Source organism: Chrysemys picta, chromosome 1, assembly GCF_011386835.1.
Source record: "Chrysemys picta bellii isolate R12L10 chromosome 1, ASM1138683v2, whole genome shotgun sequence".
NCBI classification, from domain to species: Eukaryota; Metazoa; Chordata; order Testudines; family Emydidae; genus Chrysemys; species Chrysemys picta.
In genome coordinates this window covers 274,339,263-274,360,158 of record NC_088791.1, presented here as the reverse complement: position 1 = coordinate 274,360,158, position 20,896 = coordinate 274,339,263, and the positions used below count along the sequence as shown (strand labels likewise).

The 20,896-nt window shown below is 41.8% G+C and overlaps 1 protein-coding gene across 28 annotated transcripts in view; it reads right to left on the bottom strand.

Annotated features, from left to right (window-relative positions):
* Nucleotides 1–20,896, bottom strand: part of MYCBP2 (MYC binding protein 2) — a 384,804-nt gene that overhangs the window by 148,740 nt on the left and 215,168 nt on the right. For all 28 annotated transcript variants that reach the window (XM_008178543.4, XM_008178544.4, XM_008178547.4 and 25 more), the window contains 4 exons: nt 18,747–18,972; nt 18,204–18,322; nt 8,092–8,179; nt 1,635–1,684 (listed from right to left, as the gene is read on the bottom strand). In XM_008178543.4, coding sequence (XP_008176765.1) covers nt 1,635–1,684; nt 8,092–8,179; nt 18,204–18,322; nt 18,747–18,972 — 483 coding nt within the window. The remainder of the gene's footprint in view (nt 1–1,634; nt 1,685–8,091; nt 8,180–18,203; nt 18,323–18,746; nt 18,973–20,896) is intronic.

Genomic DNA, 20,896 nt, shown 5'->3' with positions numbered 1-20,896 from the left:
AAGATGACTTTAGTAAAGCTTTTGATACCGTCTCGCTCAACATTCCCATAAACAAACTAGGGAAAAGCAACCTAGATGGAACTACTACAAAGAGGGTGCATAACTGGTTGGAAAACCGTTCCCAGAGAGTAGTTATCAGTGATTCACAGTCATGCTGGAAGGGCATAACAAGCAGGGTCCCGCAAGGATCAGTTCTGGATCCGGTTCTGTTCAATATCTTCATCAATGATTTAGATAATGGCATAGAGAGTACACGTCTAAAGTTTGTGGACAATACCACGCTAGGAGGGGTTGCAAGTGCTTTGGAGGATAGGATTATAATTCAAAATGATCTGGACAAACTGGAGAAATGGTCTGAAGTAAATAGGATGACACTGAATAAGTACAAATGCAAAGTATTCCACTTAGGAAGGAACAATCAGTTGCACATATACAAAATGGGAAGAGACTACCTAGGAAGGAGTACTGCGGAAAGGGATCTGGGGGGCACAGTGGACCACAAGATAAATATGAGTCAACAGTGTAACACCGTTGCAAAAAAAGCAAACATCATTCTGGGATGTATTAGCAGAAGTGTTTTCATCAAGACACAAGAAGTAATTCTTCCGCTTTACTCCACGCTGATTAGGCCTCAACTGGAGTACTGTGTCCAGTTCTGGGCACCACATTTCAGGAAAGATGCGGACAAATTGGAGAAAGTCTAGAGAAGAGCAACAAAAACTAAAGGTCTAAAAAACATGATCTATGAGGGAAGATTGAAAAAAATTGGGTTTGTTTAGTCTGGAAAAGAGAAGACCGAGATGGGACATAACAGTTTTCAAATACTTAAAAGATTGTTACAAGGAGGGAGAAAAATTATTGTTGTCAACCTCTGAGGATTAGGACAAGAAGCAATGGGCTTAAATTGCAGCAAGGGAGGTTTAGGTTGTATATTAGGAAAAACTTCCTGTCAGAGTGGTTAAGCACTGGAATAAATTGCCCAGGGAGGTTGTGGAATCTCCATCATTAGAGACTTTTAAGAGCAGGTTAGACAAACACTTGTCAGGGATGGTCTAGACAATACTTAGTCCTGCCATGAGTGCAGGGGACTGGACTAGATGACCTCTTGAGGTCCCTTCCAGTCTTATCATTCCATGATGACAAGACGTATGCCTTCCTACTCTTCCTCCACCAAGAGGCAATGTCTCCAAAATATCAGCCTTGGGAGAAGTCACTTTCAAAAATGACTAGTGCTTTTGGGTGCTCAATAAGACAACTTGAAGGGGCATATTTTCCAGAGGTGGGGTGCTTAGCATATTTTTTGAAAAATTAGACCCCTCTGAGGTGTCAAGTTGGGCACATAACAATTGATATACACAAAATTACTATTCACTTTTGAAAATCTTAGCCAGAGCTCTCCACCCAATCATGATTATACCAGTAAATAATGAAATACTATGACCCACTAGCTTGATTTAAGAGCCTTTTCTCTGAAGGTTTCAAAAGCAGTTTTACTGTATTTACTAATAATGGGTTAGCTTCCTTCATACTGCCAACATCTTCCAAACAGGTTTCTTCTCTGGCAATCAGTAAAAAGAAAGTGACAATGGAAGTTAGCACCAAAATGCCTTGCCATGTTAAAAGCAATGCTATACCTGCAATGCAGCCTCTTCAAGAATCTCAAGATCTTCTTCAAATTCATTAGCTGTTGTACAATACATAGAAATGCATATATGGTTAATATAAACATCAAGATAAATCTACATACTTTCAGTATTTAAAATTTGGTTCTAATTCCATTTAGCAATGCATTTTATATGAGAACCTTGATATGAACTTAAAAAAACTTTACTCATTTTGCTCAGCACAGCAGTGTGAAAATGTTCTAAAGTTATGCAGCACTTCTTAATGAACAGATAAAATAATATTTTCCATTCAACACTGTAAACATGCAGTATGGTATAATTCAGTGTACAAACAAATATGACACTAATTCATATAAAGAAAAATTTATTCTTATATCTTTAAATGTATTTTCTCCAAAACAGTATGTCTGGCAATTCTGTGCATATGGATAGGTGGTCTACCTTCCAGGGATTTTGGAGGCAGTTAGATCTGACTTCCAGATGGCAGTAGTTGGGACCTATCCATCAAACGCTCCTCAGAGGAGCTTATACAACTAACTATTTAAAAAACATAATAATGATAATGCTAGCCAATTATTAATTCCTTTGTAAAATTAAATCCAAATGTGTTCAATGTAACCGTATTCCATACTTCTTTCTCAGAAACGTAATTCTAAACTTTGATTCCAGGGTGGTCAGAATTCACAACCATGCTTTTTTAGAGAAAAGAAATTTACAGGTAAGGATAACATTTTTCTGCCCTTTCAAAAACATGTCAGGCAGTTCTGCACACACAGGATGTAATCACTAGTGAGATAAGAGAGGAACAGAAAAAGAAGGACTCAAGTTCTAATGCATTAAAAATGTCCACAGATGTCTACATCTGTATCAGAAGCTAAATCCACTCAGTATAATCAAATAATGAAGAACGTTCATTAAATATATTGATCCAGGCAACTGTAGCTGTTTGGTATGCTACTTTGCTTTTTTATTTTCTTTAATTAGTACAGGTGCTGTGTCTGTAGAGGAGGATATCATAAATCTTGTGGAGTGCACCATCTTGATACCTGCTGCAAGATCCTAATAGCATGGTGGGCAACCTGCGGCCCGTCAGGGTAATCCACTGGCAGGTCACGAGACAGTTTGTTTACACTGACTGCCCCCAGGCATGGCCGTCTGCAGCTCCCATTGGCCAGGAACAGCAAACCGTGGCCACTGGGAGCTGTGGGCAGCCATGCTTGCGGACGGTCAATGTAAACAAACTGTCTCGCAGCCTACCAGCAGATTACCCTGGCGGGCTGCGTGCGGCCCACGGGCCGCAGGTTGCCCACCACTGTCTTAATAGTGTTTCTTGTATACTTCAGATAGGCAAATGAAAAGTGACCTGCAAAAAGGGTCATTAGTCACTTTCTCCTTGTGTGAAAAAAAGCAAAAGACAAATGTGGATTTTTTACATATTTAAGAAATGATGTATGTTTTAATTAACTGCCCTTCACACTTCCATGCAGTGCCATTATTTTTACTTCAGCTAGATGGTATTGGATAAAAAAGAGTGCTATCTTCAGGACCCTGTTGAATGTAGATGTCACCTTAATCAGGAAGCATTCTGAAATCTTCTAAACTATCCTGTCCACATAAAATGTACTGTATTGGTCCACTACTGATAGCCAAAACTCAGACATCCTAATTCCTCAAATTTCTGCTATCTTTCTACATATATATCTTTCATCACCATAGTCTTACAGTCATAAATGGATTTTATTCTCACAGCCCTCCTGATACGGTAGGGAAATATTATGAAAATGTTTACATATGGGAAATTGAGGCATAAAGCAGATTAAATTACTTGCTCAAAGGTCACATAGGACACCTGTGACTGGCCAGGAATTTTACCTAAGGTCTATTGAGTCCCATTCCAGTGCCTTATACACTAGACTTTCCCTTCCATCCCAGCTTGGACACTAGGGTTATTATCTTAATAGTTAAAAAAGCAGAAGGATGGGGAATGCAATGGTTTAAAGAGAGGACTACTGAGATGCTGCAATTCCAGATTTTTCTTCTGGTGTAGATACTTATCTCAGTGGATTAAACATTATTGTTGCATGTTTTAAAAATGCAGATATTGCTAAGGAAATGTGTTGGTACTCCTGTGCTCACCACACGTGTGACTGAATAAAGGAAAACCTAGAGATGGGGGATTTAAAAAAAAATACCAACAGCAACAATTTTCACAAATGGTTGCCTAAAATAAGTATCCTAAATCCATACTTCGACATCTAAACAAGTGGCCCAATTTAAAAAGCAACAAAAAGAAAAAACAACAGAGACTTTGCTCTCTGTCCTATTCCCCTAAAAAGGGAAACACTAATTGCTTAACATTTGCAGGGAAGACTAAGACCTGACCCATCCTTCTCTCAGTTCTCTCACTTTCATATTTATATATGGAAATTAGGAAAAAACAAACAACCCCACAACTCAAGGCAGTTTCCTGTCATCAGGGATAAAGGGAATAAAATTATTGTTGTCATTTTTACTTGTAGGAGGCACTCAGAATAGAGCAATGGGAGCCACATAAGAAATTAGATAAAGATAGTTCAGATATCAAGGCCCTAACAGCGGGAAAACAAAACAATTTGGCAACAAGTTTTTTCCCCAGTGACAACTTGCTCAGGGCTTGTCTTCAATACTGGGGTAAGTTGACCACAGTTACGCTACTCCAGCTATGTGAATAACGTAGCTGGATTCGACATAGTTTGGGTCGACTTACCCTGGTATCTTCACTGTGCTGTGTCGACGGGAGATGCTCTCCAGTCGACTTAATTTAATCTTCTCAGGGAGATGGAGTACTGGGGTTGACCAGAGAGTGCTCTGCCGTCGATTTATCAGAAATTCGATTGCAGCAGCATCAATCTCCCGGTAATGAAGTCAAGCCCTCAGCCACATGTCAGTTTCCTGGATAGAGGATTTTTTTATGTAGTGGGGGCTCCGACTTACTGATAAATTGTCCAGGAGGAATTATGTAACAATTATCTTCTGTGAACTTGGCTGAAGCTAAAAGTTTATGACGGGTATCAGTTATCCAGATTTGCAGATATAGGTACCTTCACATCACTTTGTTAGCTATGGAACTAGAGGAATATTTGAACAAGTCCATGGTCATGTCTGCGATGAATGCTACAGATAGTTGAAAGACAGAAATCTGTATTTGTGGAAAGTAACTTCCCTGAACTCCATAAACCAAGTAACAACCACCCTGACAAATCATACTCATGTTCATGAAGAGATGCAAAATCAGAATGAAGACTTCACGATTTAGGCAGCATTCTCAGTTGTTGACTGTGTGTCTGCTGAATCAGTCTGCCTTTTGTTTCAGCTCTTCTTCTATGTGTATTGTTCTTATGGAAGGGAGAGTCTTCTCTTCCCATTTCATTATCTCCATTCACTTCTTATGTCGCGTAATGCTCCTTGATGCCCCTTGGTGGTTGATGTAAGCCACAGTGGTCACATAGTCCAACTGGACCAGAACACGCTTGCCCTGTAGGTAGTTCTGGAACTTCCGCGGAGAGCTTCAACAGGCTGATGTTCTGGTTCCTTTCCCCAGAGTTCCAGGTGCCTTGCACTGTCATTTGTAGCACAGGTGTCTCCATCCAATCAGGTTGGCATTAGTTGTGAGTTCCTATGGATCTGGAAGGCATATGGGAAGACCCCCCGAGGACGATCTAAGAGCGTTCAGCACGTGGTTCAGAACCAATACCTGATCCTCTAATGGTTCCATACTTCCAAGAGAAAGGACTGGAGGCACCTGATATGGGACCCTGCCCATGAGAGGATTCCTATTCATGAAACCAGAAGGACTAGTAGCTGTAGACACTGAACTATGGTCAGAATTGCACACTTTACTAACATGGATACCAGATTCTGGATCCTGTGGAATCTGTCCAGTGATAGCTAGATTCTTTGCCACGGAAGGGTATTTCCACTCCCAGGTGAACTACTTTTGTGGAGGGAATCAAGGACCTCTTCTTAGTGTTTATCATAAATCCATGTGCTTGAAGCAAATCCAGTGTTTGGATTGTGGCACTCCTTGCTGATGTTTTGGTCAAAGCTCTGACCAAGAAGTCATCTAGGAATGGATAAAGGTGAGTGCACCGAGATCTGTCTCTATTATTACCACCAGCATCTTGGTAAAGAGCCTTGGGCCCCATAAAAGGACGACAGGAAATGTATGATACTAGTGGTGGGCCATGCCATAAGTAAGTCTCGGCAATCTGTGGTCGAATGGTCATATGGGAATATGGAGATATGTATCTGCTAGCTCCACATAAGCAAGAAAGCCCCCTTGAGACAGGAATGCTCCTATTGAAGCTACAGCCTCCATCGGGAACTTTATTTTCTTCATCCATTTGTTGACCCATAATGGGTCCAACTTCCCCCCTCCCCTCCCACCCATGCTTCTGGACAAGAAAGAAAATGGAGTATGGTCTTAAGAATCTTTCTTCTGTGGGAACTCTTTTTATTGCTCTTATATCCAGGAGATGTGAAATTTCATTTAACACCAGCTCATATTTGATGGGGTCAAGTCAAGATAGGGGACTGAGGATGGGATGTAGTGGGGCCCTTAGTTTGAGGGAGTATCCGTGACTCTCTACCTCTTTCACCCCCTTGTCTGTCGTTGATCAAGACCATTCTTCTGAGAAATGGGAAATTCTGCTTCCTAGGTTCAGGTCTCAGTAAAGGCACATTTGTTTGTTGTCACAGTGGACTCTTAGAGGTGGCGGCTCCATCTCTGGATTTTCCATCCAGACCTCATTTCCAGGGTTTTCTCCTCATATAACTGTTGTCTTTCCTCCACCTTTTTTATTTTATTTTTTAAAGACTTTAGCCATTGCAAGCATTGCCACCCAAACACAATTTACTCTCTTAAAGAGCCTGTAAAGCTGCTTCACAGAGAGAGCACCACTTGAATTTAGTTTGGTGTTTGTGCAACAGCTCCGCTATGCATGAATGGGGGCAGAGAATCATGGCTGGGAGGCACAAGAGTGCTAGCTGAGACTACTTCACTGCTCAATACCCAATCCAGGAGAAGGAGGAGAACTAAATGCTGCTCACTACTGCCACCCAAAATGAATAAAATTAAAGGCTGCTCCTCGGTCTTGAACAAGCTGCTACTCAGTAGAGAACAGGGAAGGTCACAGAACTGTAGTAGTAACACCAATTTTAAAAAAAGACTATACAAAGTCTAACAGCTCTCCCCTTTAGCAAGAAGGGAATTGCATTTTAGTCAAAAACCCATCTTTGGAGATAATTCACTGTTAGAAAAGCCAGGAAATTAAAGTTGGGAGCCTTCTAGTTTCTAGTATTTTTCTCTTGCATGGAAGAACGAAGGGAACCGTTGGTAAGCAGGTGTCATCAATGGAAGTAAGTTTTAACTTACCTCTAATCCGAGGGAAGAGGGATTCTAATCCATGTTACAGAATTGCCTAACATACTCTTGAGAGCTAAATGAATATTTATGAGAAGTGCCTATTGCGACTGAAAGTAAGAGATCTGCATGTGCAAGTGCACAAGAAAATATCTGATTTTTAAAAAATTCTATTTGATCAGTGTGCAGTTACAAGCACAAAAACATATGTCCCCTTGCTCATTAACATGGCCTTTCTATTAAGCACTCCCATTTGCAAAATGTGAACACTTAGTGGCTTTGCTTACATTTAACCTAACAAGCTAATCACTAATCTGAGCCTAGCAATGAATTTAAATAGTCATAGTAATGTGAGCCTTCTGTAAACAAGAATAACTCCATTAAAGACAATGGCGCTGCACCAGAATAAAACTAGTGAGAGGTCAGAATTAGGATCTCTCTCTTTCTAGTTCTACTTCAGTTACAATATTCTGCTCCAGTCACTTTTGCTGAATCTCATTTTTGTCACTTGTGGTACTTTTTAAATTGTGTTTGTATTATTGAAAACGTGTGTGTACCGTGTCTGCTTATGAAGTAATGTAATACTTTTGATAATTTTAAAATTTGGAGAAGAATTATTTTAGGCTCCAAGATCTACAGATATTCATGACCACTTAATTTTAAACAAATAATTGCACATTTTACAAGTCAGCACCACAGTTGCTGTTCCTTAATGATTGATGTGGAGTGTGCTGAGAAAGAACAGTGATAAGAAAAACAAATAGTAAGATACCTGAACATTTGTGAAGTACCATTAAGAAACTGGAGAACATAGCTCATACCTGTAGATGGGGTGAGTTGGTCAGATTTAAATACTAGATTTCCCTACTCCCTATACATAAGGGAGTAGAGTGGGTGGCAAAACAGCACTATTTATCTGTGTTGATTAATTTTTAGCCTTAAAGTGAAAACAAATTTTATCTCCAATTGGAAGCAATCTTAAAACTCATAGAATATTAGTAATTCACAAAATATAATATAAATCAATTATCAAGGAAAAAATTATGTTCTTTAAGAGAGACTTACCAATGGGAAGTGCCAGATCTTTTTTCATCAAAGCAGCCGCACATGCTCCTCCTAGATTGGCCAACTCTTTCTCAAGCTGTATAATACCCTTCAAAAATAAGAGAAGAATTTAAAGCCAAAGGTAGTTTCAGAAAAGAAAAGCTGAGTAGTTGTATTAATAGAATGCCCACAAACTACTGAAGATTGTGAGACACAAAAATATTGTGCTCTAGTTCAAGGGTGTTCATCTTTAGAGTCATAAACAGGTTTCATGAAGTTACAATCACATTCCTTGCTTTACCGCTATAAGGGAGGAGAGTCCTGACCCTTTTTTTTTCTTGCAACATGGGATCACAGTAGAAAAAAAGATTGAAAACAATTTCTCTGATTAAAAGGATTTATTAAATGTAGGCGGTTGCTGGGCTTTTACACTCAGCAGAATCACTCTTACCAGAAGATAACTGTTTTCTTTAGCCTGTAGCATTCACTTAAAAGAGTGGGAACTTGGAAACATACTACTAGATAAACCAACTGTACATACATGCATTAATACCTTAACGCTATGTTCCCTCTAAGATGTGCTCATGTATGCAGCATGCATGAACTCACTCACGTATGCAACTTAGAGGTACCATTACTCAAAGGGCTTCCCCCTTTCTTACCCTACTGCCTCTGGCTGAGGGGACTCCAGATTCTCCTTCCACCCAGCTGCTGGTCCTCAGGAGAAGTCCCTTACAGCCTCTTCCCTGTATATTGGCCCTCAGGGAGGGTAAAAAGTTCTTGGGTTCTTCTCCCCATTGATGTTGCTGCTCTGCAGGTGGGTTGGAAATGAGAACCCCTCTTCCCCCTTGCTGGTCCTTATATGTGGAATGATCCCCTTCCTCTGGACTGAGGAAGGGAATGTGGCCTCTCAACCTCCTTCTGCTCCGCTCCTGAGGAAATCCCCAATTTCTTCACCACACTAGTTTCCCCAGATTCTAGGCTCCCTTTCCCCGCAGCTGCTCCTCTTCTAAGGTGGGAAGGGGAGTGTTGTTCCTCCCCAGTCAGAGGAAAGGGGACTATTGTGCTCCATTCCAGTTTCTCCATTTTTCTGTTTGTGGAACATAAAAGTGTCTGAGCTCATGTTTTAAACCTAAGAGTGCAGTCTCTTCCATTGTGTTCAAAGGGTCTGATTTTTGTAAGTGCTGAATGCAATGCCAATTTAAGGTAGAGAGCGCTGTGGGTTGGCTCAGAACTTCTGAAAATTGGGTGCATGGGTTCTAAACTTGCACTCAGGAAGCCACATACAGGAAAAGGAAACAAATTAGTGGGAACAGTTAACTAGAGGAGCTTCCAGGGTAGTGATTTCCTTCAGAGATAGGCAATTATACAAAGAAAGACCAAAATCTCTTGGCCCAAAGAGCCTTCCAATCTAGAATCTTGATTATGCCTCACCTTCCATAGATGCAGGCTAACTAATCTGTAACTAGAGGGTGTGTCTTGGACTCAAATCCTTATGCAACTGAGTCCAAGTGGACTCAGATTACAGATTCTGAAATGTTGAGCATACATGTGGATTGACACCCAACTGCTGCTTGCTACATCACCTTCACAGAATCATATTCTCTTTCTGCCCATGTACTGTCTTGACACTAAAATAATTTGTGTTTATGTCTAGATGGCAAGGATACCCTTCTGCTTTGTACATTTTTTTAAAAATCAGGTTATACAGCCATTCTGTTCTGCCCAAACAGGAGGTCTGTCTTTTGCATCATGAACAGCACAAAACTGAGTTTGATTTTCAAAAATCTTGGAGTTTTATGAAAATAGAACATAATGGTTCAAATTATATCTAAGGAATTCTGTAGTGACTACTTGTAGATACCCTTGTTTGCACTGAATAGTAGCATACTCTCTGAGTATTCCCATGAACTTCAATGGGATTACTTGTTGAGTAAATTTCTATTCAATGTGAACAAGGATATCAGAATCTTGCCCTATGAGAGAAAGGAGTAAAAAACAAGAGGAGAAGAATACATTGACCCCTTTGAAAAATACAGCCAGATCCAACTTTGTGCACTGGCCAGCTTGACTAAGTCCCCAGGTGGTAGACAATCAGCTCCACAGATCTGTGCAACACTCCAGAATCCCTGGCATAGGGAATTCCTGGGGGGGGAGGGGTGGGGGAGAAAGGTGTGGAGCTATGGATAGCTGGGTGAGTTAAGAGCAGCATGAAAGATGCTCTAATTTACATTGAGGACAGCGAAGAAGGTGGCTAATAATTAAGGTTAAGATTTTGTCATGGTTATTTTTAGTAAAAGTCACAGACAGGTTATGGACAATAAACCAAAATTCATGGAAGCCCTTGACCTGCCCCTGATTTTTACTAAGAATAACTGACAAAATGGGGAGGAAGGGATCCAGCACCCACTGCTAATGAGGCTCTGGGGTCCCCCAGGTGCTTGCGGCGGCTTGGAGATCCGGAGTCCTCCCACTGCCCGTAGTGGCTGAAAGTGCCAGGGTCCCTCCCGTTGCAAGCGGCAGCTCAGAGCTGTGGGGTCCTCCCCATCACACATGGTGGTTGGGAGCTCAAAGGGGTGCCCCTCCCCGCAGCTCAGAGTTCTGCAGGGCCACCTCACTCGGCTGGGAGCTGCAACTGGCGAATCAAAATTGAGTAATTATCTGATGGTGGATGGCACACACTGATTGCTGCCAGGTGGTCTTGTACAGAACTGAGGGAGAGCCCAGTCATTTTGACAGAACGCAGACAGTCCAATATAAGGGGAATATTTGCTGACATGGGATTTGTGTTCTAGCTGCATGCAGATGGAAAAACTCTTCCACTCAGCTGAATAATGTTTCCTAGTGAACTCCTTTCTGCTGTTATTAAGGATGGTTTGTACGGCTTCAGAGCAGGAATGTTCTAAGTCTGACACCCATCCAAAAACCAAGCAATGAGATGAAGTGCTCCAGGGATGGGGTGATTGATACTGCATTTCTCCCGGGTCAAAAGATCAGGAAAGGACAGGATACTGATTGAATGATGAGATGAAACTAAATGGAGATTTGGGAACCAAATTTATTTGAGCCAATTGGGGGCGAGGAGTATGACTCCTGCTGTGCCCTGTCCTGTTGACGTTTCCATAGGACTTGAGGTAGGAATGCTAGAGAGGAAAGGCATAGTTCAGGTTTCCTGACCAGGTCAGAAGGATAGCAACACCCTGAGAGTGTAGACCTAGAGCTCCCCTAGAACAGTAGATGTTGCATTTTCCTGTTCATTTGGGAGACAAACAGATTCTAGGTGGGGTTCCCCATTGAGTGAAAATACTGTTCACTACCGAATCATGCAGCTCCCACTCATTATTAATAGCAAAATACCTAATGGGGGTGTGTCTGCCAACACATTCTGAGTTCCCAGAAGGTAAGATGAGGACAGGGTGATTCAATTCCTAATACACAAATTCCATAGGGCAACTACTTCTATACACAAGAGAATGGATCTTACCCCTCCTTGCTTGTTGATGTAAAAGTTGGTTATGCTGTTTAACGTTATGAAGACATGATGGAACTGGATAAACTGAAGAAAGGCATTGCAAGCCTACCAGACTGCACTAAATTCCAAAAGACTGATGTGCATCCTGGTTTCTCGGGGTGTCCAAGTGCATTGTGCTGTATGTCTGTGTGGCCCCCCCAGCTCAACAGGGAGGCATGTGTAATTACTGTATTGTCCGGTAAGGGGGATAGTAAGGGAACACCCATACGTAGTTGATGGGATGACATTACATCACAGATTATGTTACATTAGCGATTACGTTACTTTGGAAGGAAGCGTCACTGTGGTATTCATGCTGTGTTTGGTCAGCGAATGCACTGTTTGGAGCCACAGTTCTAGGCAATTTAAGAAGAGTCTGGCGAATGGGGTAACAAGTGCATGAAGCCACATGTCTCAGAAGGAAAAGTTCTGACTGGTACTTGAGGGTTGCAAATAACCTGGTCTATCAGGTTGTTCATAGCATGAAACCTGTTCCTTGGTAGATAAGCTCTTGCTGTGATTGAGTCCAAAGTCACTTCATGCAGTCTGTGGTCTGTATCAGAGTGAGGATATACTTTTCAAAGTTTACACTGGCTTCAAGAGAGAAAAGGAGCTGAAGTATTAATGAGGTCGATATGTAGGCCTCTTGAAATGTCCTGGCAACAATTAGCCAGCTGGTGAAATAAGGGATGACAGTCAGACTTTTCTACCTGAAATGAGTTGCTATTACCAGGATGACTTAGATAAAGAGCTTGGGATCAGAGGCAAAACCAAATGGAAGCATCCTGTACTGGAAGTGGTCTGGGCCCACCATGAAATTGAGAAACTGCTTGGAGGGGTGGGGGATGAATGTCTACATGAATGTACGTGTTCGTCATAGAGAGAGCTGTAAATAGAAATGTCTTTTTACAGGGGTGGGATTATGGAAGCAAGTGTGATTATATGAAATTTCAGCTTGCAAATAACACGATTGAGATTGCAGAGTTGGAGAATGGGTCTCTAACCACTCTTCTTTTTGGGTACTAGGAAGTACATCAAGTAAAAACCTTTTCCCTGGTGTTGGAGAGGTTTCCACTCTATTGCTCCTCATTGGAGGAGGGACCCTACTTCCTGCCTAAGAATCCCCTCATGAGAATGGTCCCTGAAGAGGAATGGAATGGGGGTTTTGGAGGAGGTAGGGAAGTAAACTATCGTACAGCCAGATTGAATGATATCTAATACCCACCCACCCATTGTTATAGCACTCCAGTTGTAGAAATAGAGTGCTAAATGACTGTTGAAAGATATGCGGGTATAGGGTAGTGGCAGCATAATTGATGGTGTGCAGTTCTTGAACTTCCATTATAGATGTAACAGGAAAATTTTAATAAGCGCACAAGAGAGACTTGAGCAAAACACTCATAAGTAGGACCTAGCGACTTTGTTAGGACAAAATTAAAGTTCTATGACAGCAGAGGCTCCCTAATGGGAGGAACCTAGAGAACGTAGGGGAGAGAAGTCCTTGTTCTTAACAGAATTGTGTTGAGCAGATATTACAATCATACATCAGAGTGGCACCTTCCCTGGATTACAAAAGGACGATTTGAACCCTTCAAAAACAGAAACAGTCCACATTACTCAGTAGGCTATCCTCCACATTGTAAGGTGAGTATTTCTAGGTTGGAACGCAGAATTCTCCCTTGTGGTTAAGACAGGACCTCTGAACAGATAGGCAGTGATTATGGTGGCTCTCTGGCCATCTGAAGATACCGGTGCTAACAAGGTCACATTGAGGCTATTAATATAATGTTTGCTCTATCCAAACTGCTAATCCTTATGACCTTGGGTATCAGGGAAATGGGAGAGAAGGCATATAGAATAGTGTTGGATTGAGTCCTGCTGCATCACATTTTAGAGGGAGCTTTTGTTCCTGTATACTCTTCTGTGATAAACTTGGCACCTGGTAGTTTTGTTGGGCACAAAGATGTCTATTACTGCATGGCCCTAGACATCAAATAGTTCTACAGCCACCACTGGTTTCAAGGACCACTTCTGTTGATCATTAGATGGCCTGCTGAGCAAATCTACCTCCATCTAATCCACCCCTGCAAGGTGAAATGCAATGAGGTTTAGCTTTAGATGAAGCACAGCCATAGTTTTATTGCCTCCACAGATAAGAGCTGGGAATGCACTCCTCCATGTTTATTGACACAGCACACAGCTATAGTGTTGTCTGTAAGCAACTGTATTATATAATTCTGCAGGGATCTGCAATAGGCTTTAAGGGCCCACTGCACTGTTCTGAGCTCTAGCATGCTGATATATAATCTGGACTAAGGTGTTTTAACGATCATGTACCTAGGGGTCTTGGTACTGTGGACCCCAGGCCAAATCAGAGGTAACAGTGGTGACTGTGATGGCAAGTGATGGGCAATGAAGATTTCTCCACCTCCCCAGATGTTTTCCCTGTTCTCCCACCAATGAAGCTATTGGAGTACTTGAGGTTGGATGGCCAGTTTCCTTTGAAGGCTGCGTACATTCAGTGTATAGTGAAGCACTGAGATGGAGTGCACCCCTGTATTCACACTACTGTAATCACCTTTGTATAAAATATGCCTTGTAATGTATCATTTGAAAAAGAATAACTCACTGGTCAATAATATCATGATGAAATGTGTGTAGCATCACTATATGTAAAGTTATAAACAAACTGAAATTGGGTCTCAAATGTGTTTACCAGACAAGTCTGGGGAGTGGGTAAACCAGTTTCTCAAAGACAAAGGACAAGCTCACACCTCTAGCGAGGTGTCATCAAAGCTGATGGGCAATCACCTGTCAAGTGGTGGTTCTTTTGCAAGGAAAGGGGGCAGAAACAAATAGATCTGCATCTTAGCAAACAACAGAATGGAACCTCTTTCACCACCATACTCCTCCATCCTCACAATGGGAGTGAACTTTATTTAGGGTAACCCTCAAGAAAATATATTTCAAAGAGTGACTAAATATAAAAGTGGGGGGGGGGGAGAGAAGAAGGGGAGAAACATGCCAAGTTATCCTCAAAAAGAACAGGAGTACTTGTGGCACCTTAGAGACTAACAAATTTATTAGAGCATAAGCTTTCGTGGGCTACAACCCACTTCTTCGGATGCATATAGAGTGAAACATATGTTGAGGAGATATATATACACACACACATACAGAGAGCATGAACAGGTGGGAGTTGTCTTACCAACTCTGAGAGGCCAATTAAGTAGGAGAAAAAAAAACTTTTGAAGTGATAATCAAGATAGCTCAGTACAGACAGTTTGATAAGAAGCAAGTGTGAGAATACTTACAAGGGGAGATAGATTCAATGTTTGTAATGGCTCAGCCATTCCCAGTCCTTATTTAATCCTGAGTTGATTGTGTCTAGTTTGCATATCAATTCCAGCTCAGCAGTCTCTCATTGGAGTCTGTTTTTGAAGTTTTTCTGTTTTAAGATAGCCACCCGCAGGTCTGTCATAGAATGGCCAAACAGGTTAAAGTGTTCTCCCACTGGTTTTTGAGTATTATGATTCCTGATGTCAGATTTGTGTCCATTAATTCTTTTGCGTAGAGACTGTCCAGTATGGCCAATGTACATGGCAGAGGGGCATTGCTGGCACATGATGGCATATATCACATTGGTAGATGTGCAGGTGAACGAGCCCCTGATGGTATGGTTGATGTGATTAGGCCCTATGATGTCTCATTTGTTAGTCTCTAAGGTGCCACAAGTACTCCTGTTCTTTTTGAGGATACAGACTAACACGGCTGCTACTCTGAAACATGCCAAGTTATATCTCCCTATCCATCTCTTGCTCTTTCACCTAAGACAACAATAGAAACCCCGCATTTGATTTTGGGAGAAATCCTGACCTGAAGTTTGGTCAGCCATGTTGCTGGGAGCATGTGGTAAAAATGTTATCTTGAACCAAGTCTAGCTGGTTAAGTTTTAGTCCTAGGAAGCATTTTACTTTTATTTCTCTAGTCATTTCTGAGTTTAATGCCTTATACTTGTACTCACTTAAACCCTTTCTCTTTGTAGTTACATAAATTTGTTTTATTCTTAATCAAAACTAATCCAGTATTGTGAACTGCATGGGTACTCCTTTTCAAGTACCAGACTGTTGAATATTGATCCCCTTAGAGAGGAAATGGACCGAATATATTTGGACTGTCCAGTAGAGGGCTGGACAGTGCAGAACACACATTTTTGGGGGGAAATTTGGGAGTGGGATTGTGTTGGAGTCACCCTGCAACTAGCAACCAAAGGCTGCTGGAAGCTAAAGTGTCTGGTGTTCGGTCACAGGCTGCTGAGGTCAGAGTTGCTGGGCACACAGACACTCAGGGTGTGACCTGCATGCTGGATGACTGTTTGTGAGTGGCCTTGGTGGAGGCTACAGCAGCAAAGCACTGTGACGCACCCAAGTTTGCAGGGCAGCTTGAGACAGCACCTCACTGGTCTGGATTGCACCTGGAATATCATACCCACCATCCAGTGCTGCAAGGTTTTCATATTCAGATAAGCAAAAGGTGTAATGATGTAGGTCCAATGAAGTTATCAAGCCTACTAGTCTTCAGAAAATTAGTGAGGTCGGAACTAGTTGTTCCCTGAATTGTGAGGGAGTCTCAAGTTTTGAAAAATCTTTTCTCCGGAAGGAAGGCTCTGGGCTCAGTGGAGTCCATGAATGTGACAACAAAGGTGATGCATTCTACAGGAGGTAGTGTGATTGTCAAACAAGAGGTGCACTTCTTAAAGCCGTTATAGGGTGCATGGTCCAAAGGCTCCTAAAACAAGGGAAGGGATATTTACTTCAAACTATCCTATGCTACTCTGGCCTAAATATTTACAATAAGGTCTTAAACTAGCCTGAGGGGAAAAAGTCCTGAAGTCAGGAAGGATTTCTGTTCATTCTCTGTGGCAGTAAACAAACTGAGGTGACTGGAGGGTGTGGTGATGTCAACATTACACAAGAAAAATTGAAATGGGCCATCCTGATTATCACTACAAAAGTGATTTTTCCTCAGGCTGATAATAGCCCACTTTAATTGATTTGTCTCATTAGAGTTGGTTAGGCAACTCCCACCTTTTCATGTTCTGTGTGTATATGTATCTTCCTACTGTATTTTCCACTCCATGCATCTGATGCATCCCACGAAAGCTTATGCCCAAATAAATTTGTTAGTCTCTAAGGTGCTACATGTACTCCTTGTTCTTTTCACTTCTGTAGGTATTACTGAGGCAACATATTCAGGAGCATCTGAGAGAATATTAGATGTTCAGAGGTTTAAAGTATCTGTAATTACACTAAGATAAAAATGTATAAGGAATATTAATCTTCATTCTTCATAACATCAGACAATACCTAGTGTTTGAAAGAAACTTCTCTCAATAAGCAACTTACTGCATTATTTTCTATTTTAGGGGTTTGTATACCATCTTCTGAAGAGTCTGGTATTGGCCAATGATGGGGAAAAAGAATAGAAGACACTGTTCCTACAATGACCTGAGCCAGAGGTGGGCAAACTATGGCCCGCGGGCAACATCCGGCCCGGCCCCTGAGCTCCTGCCCCGGGAGGCTAGCCCCTGACCCCTTCCCCGCTGTTCCCCCCTTCCTTGCAGCCTCAGCTCACTGCGCTGCTGGCACAATGCTCTGGGCAGCGGGCTGCAAGCTCCTGGGGCAGCGCAGCTGCAGAGCCGGTGCTGCGTGCTGCGCTGTGGCGAGGGCGTGGCTGGCTCCACCGGTGCTCCAGGCAGCACGGTAAGGGGGCAGGGAGCAGTGGGGTTGGATAGAGGGCAGGGGAGTTTGGGGTGGTGGTCAGGGGGTGGGGGGGGGTGGATAGGGGTCGGGGCAGACAGAGGGTGGGGAAGAGGGGGTTGAATGGGGGCAGAGGTCCAGGGGAGCAGTCAGGAATAAGAGGAAGGGTTGGATGGGGCGGTGGGGGGCAGTCAGGGGACAGGGGGAAGGGGTGGTTGGATGGGGCAGGGGTCCTGGGGGGGCCATCAGGAATGAGAGGAGAGATTGGATGGGGTGGTGGGGGGGCAGTCAGGGGCGGGGATTCCGGGGGACCCGTCAGGGAATGGGGGGGAGGAGGTTGGATGGGACAGGAGTCGGGGGGGGGAGGGGGAGGGAGAAACCGGGCCATGACCCCCTCCCCTAACCAGCCCTCCATACAATTTCCAAAACCCAATGCGACCCTCAGGTCAAAAAGTTTGCCCGCCCCTGACCTAAGCTAATAAAATGTACTTATGGATTAATAATTATTAAAGAGCATTCCTAGATTTTTGATATCTCAGCATAATGGAATCAAGGCAGATGTCTTGAGTAGAATTAAAGGAGATACAGAGTAGTTTTGATGCAATGAATAGATTATTTTTTTAATCAATTATAGAATTTTATAGTCCCTTACATGTCCATAGACTGTTCCAACTGTTAAAGTTTGAGAAACCTTGTACAGTAGGATAATGCACATGCAGCTGGACAAAAAGGCATGAAACAACGAATCTCCATACAACTACAGTTCAAAAGATATGTTGACTAGGGAAGGGCGGTATAAAATAATTTGCCTTTTGAAAAGCAAATTTATTTGGTGTAATTTTAGTAGCTTCACTTATTCTCACCTCATCAGATCCTGGACTAAATTCATATCCAATTGCAAAACACTTGAAGCCATAGAAACAGGCCTTTTCATCTTTCACGTAGTCTGATGCAGTTTCCAGTGAAAAGAGTGCTTCATTTCCTAACAGAATACAATGAAATTAACATAAAATAAATCTATGTGAATTCCTCCTTTTTCATCCACTTTTATATCACAAAAAATAAATATGAAAATTAGCCTTTAAACATAACTGGTAGAAGAAACACTTGAGCAATCTGCATATTTATACCACATAAAAGAAAGCAAATAATTACTCCATGATATCCAACCAATTGCTATAATTGGCCCACCTTTCTAATCTGAGTCTGGCTTCTCCTCAGCTTTATATTCTAAAAACTAAACTGAATAATTCAGTCTCATTATTTAAGATAGTCATCAAAAGTCTAATTTTGACTAAGTAAAGTTTACTTCTCTGGAAATTTACTATAATTTAAGTTCACTTTTGTTAATTATACTCCAAAACCCTCCATTTTATTTAAACAGGCAATTTATAAACTCTTTTTACCTGGCAACACTAAAACCATGGTAGGCCATCCAGATGTGCCTGAAAATTTCTTTAGTTCAATCCATGAATTAAGATTTTCATGAACAGGAGTTTGCTTTTGTCCAAATCCTGAGTTCAGGACAATTCTGACAGGAATTAGCAAGCGAAGGACATCCTCTGATTGAGCTGTGCCACACTGAGCATCAAACTCTATTGTCATCCACCTGACGCATTCTGGGAAAGTCACCTAAAACAAATAACAGTTGGAAAATAAACACAAAAATCATTGTACACTTCTAATTAATTTTGGTTTAAGTATCTTACTTTAAACGTAATATTTAAAAATGGTCAAGTATCGAAAGATAAAGGAAAGTTACTTATCTCTACAGTAACTGGAGTTCTTCAAGATGTGTTGCCTATGAGTGTTCCATTTCTGGTATGCATAGACCATAAATCAGAACATGGTAGCCAGCAGTGTCAGTTAGGTCAGGCCTAGGCCCATCATATCCTAGAGCCCCCAAGCTGCTCTCCCACAAGGGCATACAAGGGAGGAGCAACCAACTGACCCTCAGTTCCTTCGCCAATGCAAAGTCAAGATGTAATTAGACTCCGTGGGAGGGGAAAAAGGAGGGTGAGTCATGAAACACATATATACACCACATTTTGAAGGTACTGTCGGGATAAGTAATTTTCCTTTCTTCGAGTGCTTGTCTGTGTGTTCCACTTATGATGACTCACAAGCAGGTAACAATTAATGGAGGAGAGTAGAAGGATTCTAATTAAATAATGACTTAGGCATGGCTCTGCCAAATCAAGCATCAGATGTACATTTCTCTATGATGGAAAAGTGCCTGGAATAGCTGCTCTATGTACAACAGCTATGGAAATACCCCTAAAAGAAGCTGCAGATGCTCTAGTCAAGTGCACTCTAATTTATCTTGGATGTTCTAATTTAGCTAATTTAGAACATATTAATATAGTCTGACACCACCTACATGTGGTTCACATTGCTTGCACTTTAGATATTTCAGCAAAGGCAATGAACAACCTAGGGGATATTCTAGATGACTTTGTTCAGTGTAAATAAAATACTAGGACCTGGACAACATCTAAAGGGTGCAGGCTGGCTTCCCCTTTTGATGAATATGCTTTTTTTGGTTTGTTCTGGGGTTTTTTTTTTGGGGGGGGGGTGCAGATAGGCAAATGAATGTATTGGATCAAATGAAAAGGAGAGTTTCAGAGAAACTTAGACCACACCTTAATTATCTCTGAGAAAGATCAGATAAGGAGGACCAGCTATAAAGGTCTTGAAGTTGACCCACTCATGACAAGGTAATTGTCGCAAGGAAAGCCATCTTCAGGGAAAGATGAGCTAACAAATGTGTGGTCATAGGTTCCAATGCAGATCCTACTGAACAATTAAGGATGATATTAATATCCTAGGACAGGGGTGGTCCTCGGATTGTAGGAAATACCTGAAGGAGTCCTCAAAAGAAATATGATCACAGGAGGATGAGAAAAAAAAAAACATGACAATCAGCTGATGATGAGCAAAAATGGATGCCAAAGAAACAGAGAATATATAGATAATCCAGATATTTTCAAAAAGATAGTCAATATTCAAGGATATGAGGGATCTCTGTCTTTGATGGGGAGAAGCTAGGCTAGGCTAACCACATAGAAAAGCACTTTCATTTTAAATAAACCTACTAGGATCTTTTCTACTCTGAATCAAGATATTCTGCACATCCATACAGCAAGTTTTCTCCATATCTTTTAACTAGAGAGCTTCCAGGCCATGAGATAAAGAGAGGCAAGATCTGGATGAAGTTAGTCTGACTGACCAAGGCTGGCAAGAGAGGAAATTATATTTGGATAAAGTCTGAAGATCTGGAAATGAATACTGCCTTTGCCAGGACGGAGTTAGGAGAATGACTAATGCAGAATCCTGGTTGATTTTCCTCAAATCGCAAGGGGTTAATGGGATTACAGGATAGGCATAATAGAGACTGTCATTCCATGGAATCAGAAAAGCATCTGCCTTCAAACCCGGGCTCTAACATCTTCCAGAGCAGAAACTTGCATTTATTTCGTCTGATTGTAAACAAATCTGCATGGGGAATGCCCCAATGCCTGAACATTGACTTGATGACCGAGTCTTTGATCAACCA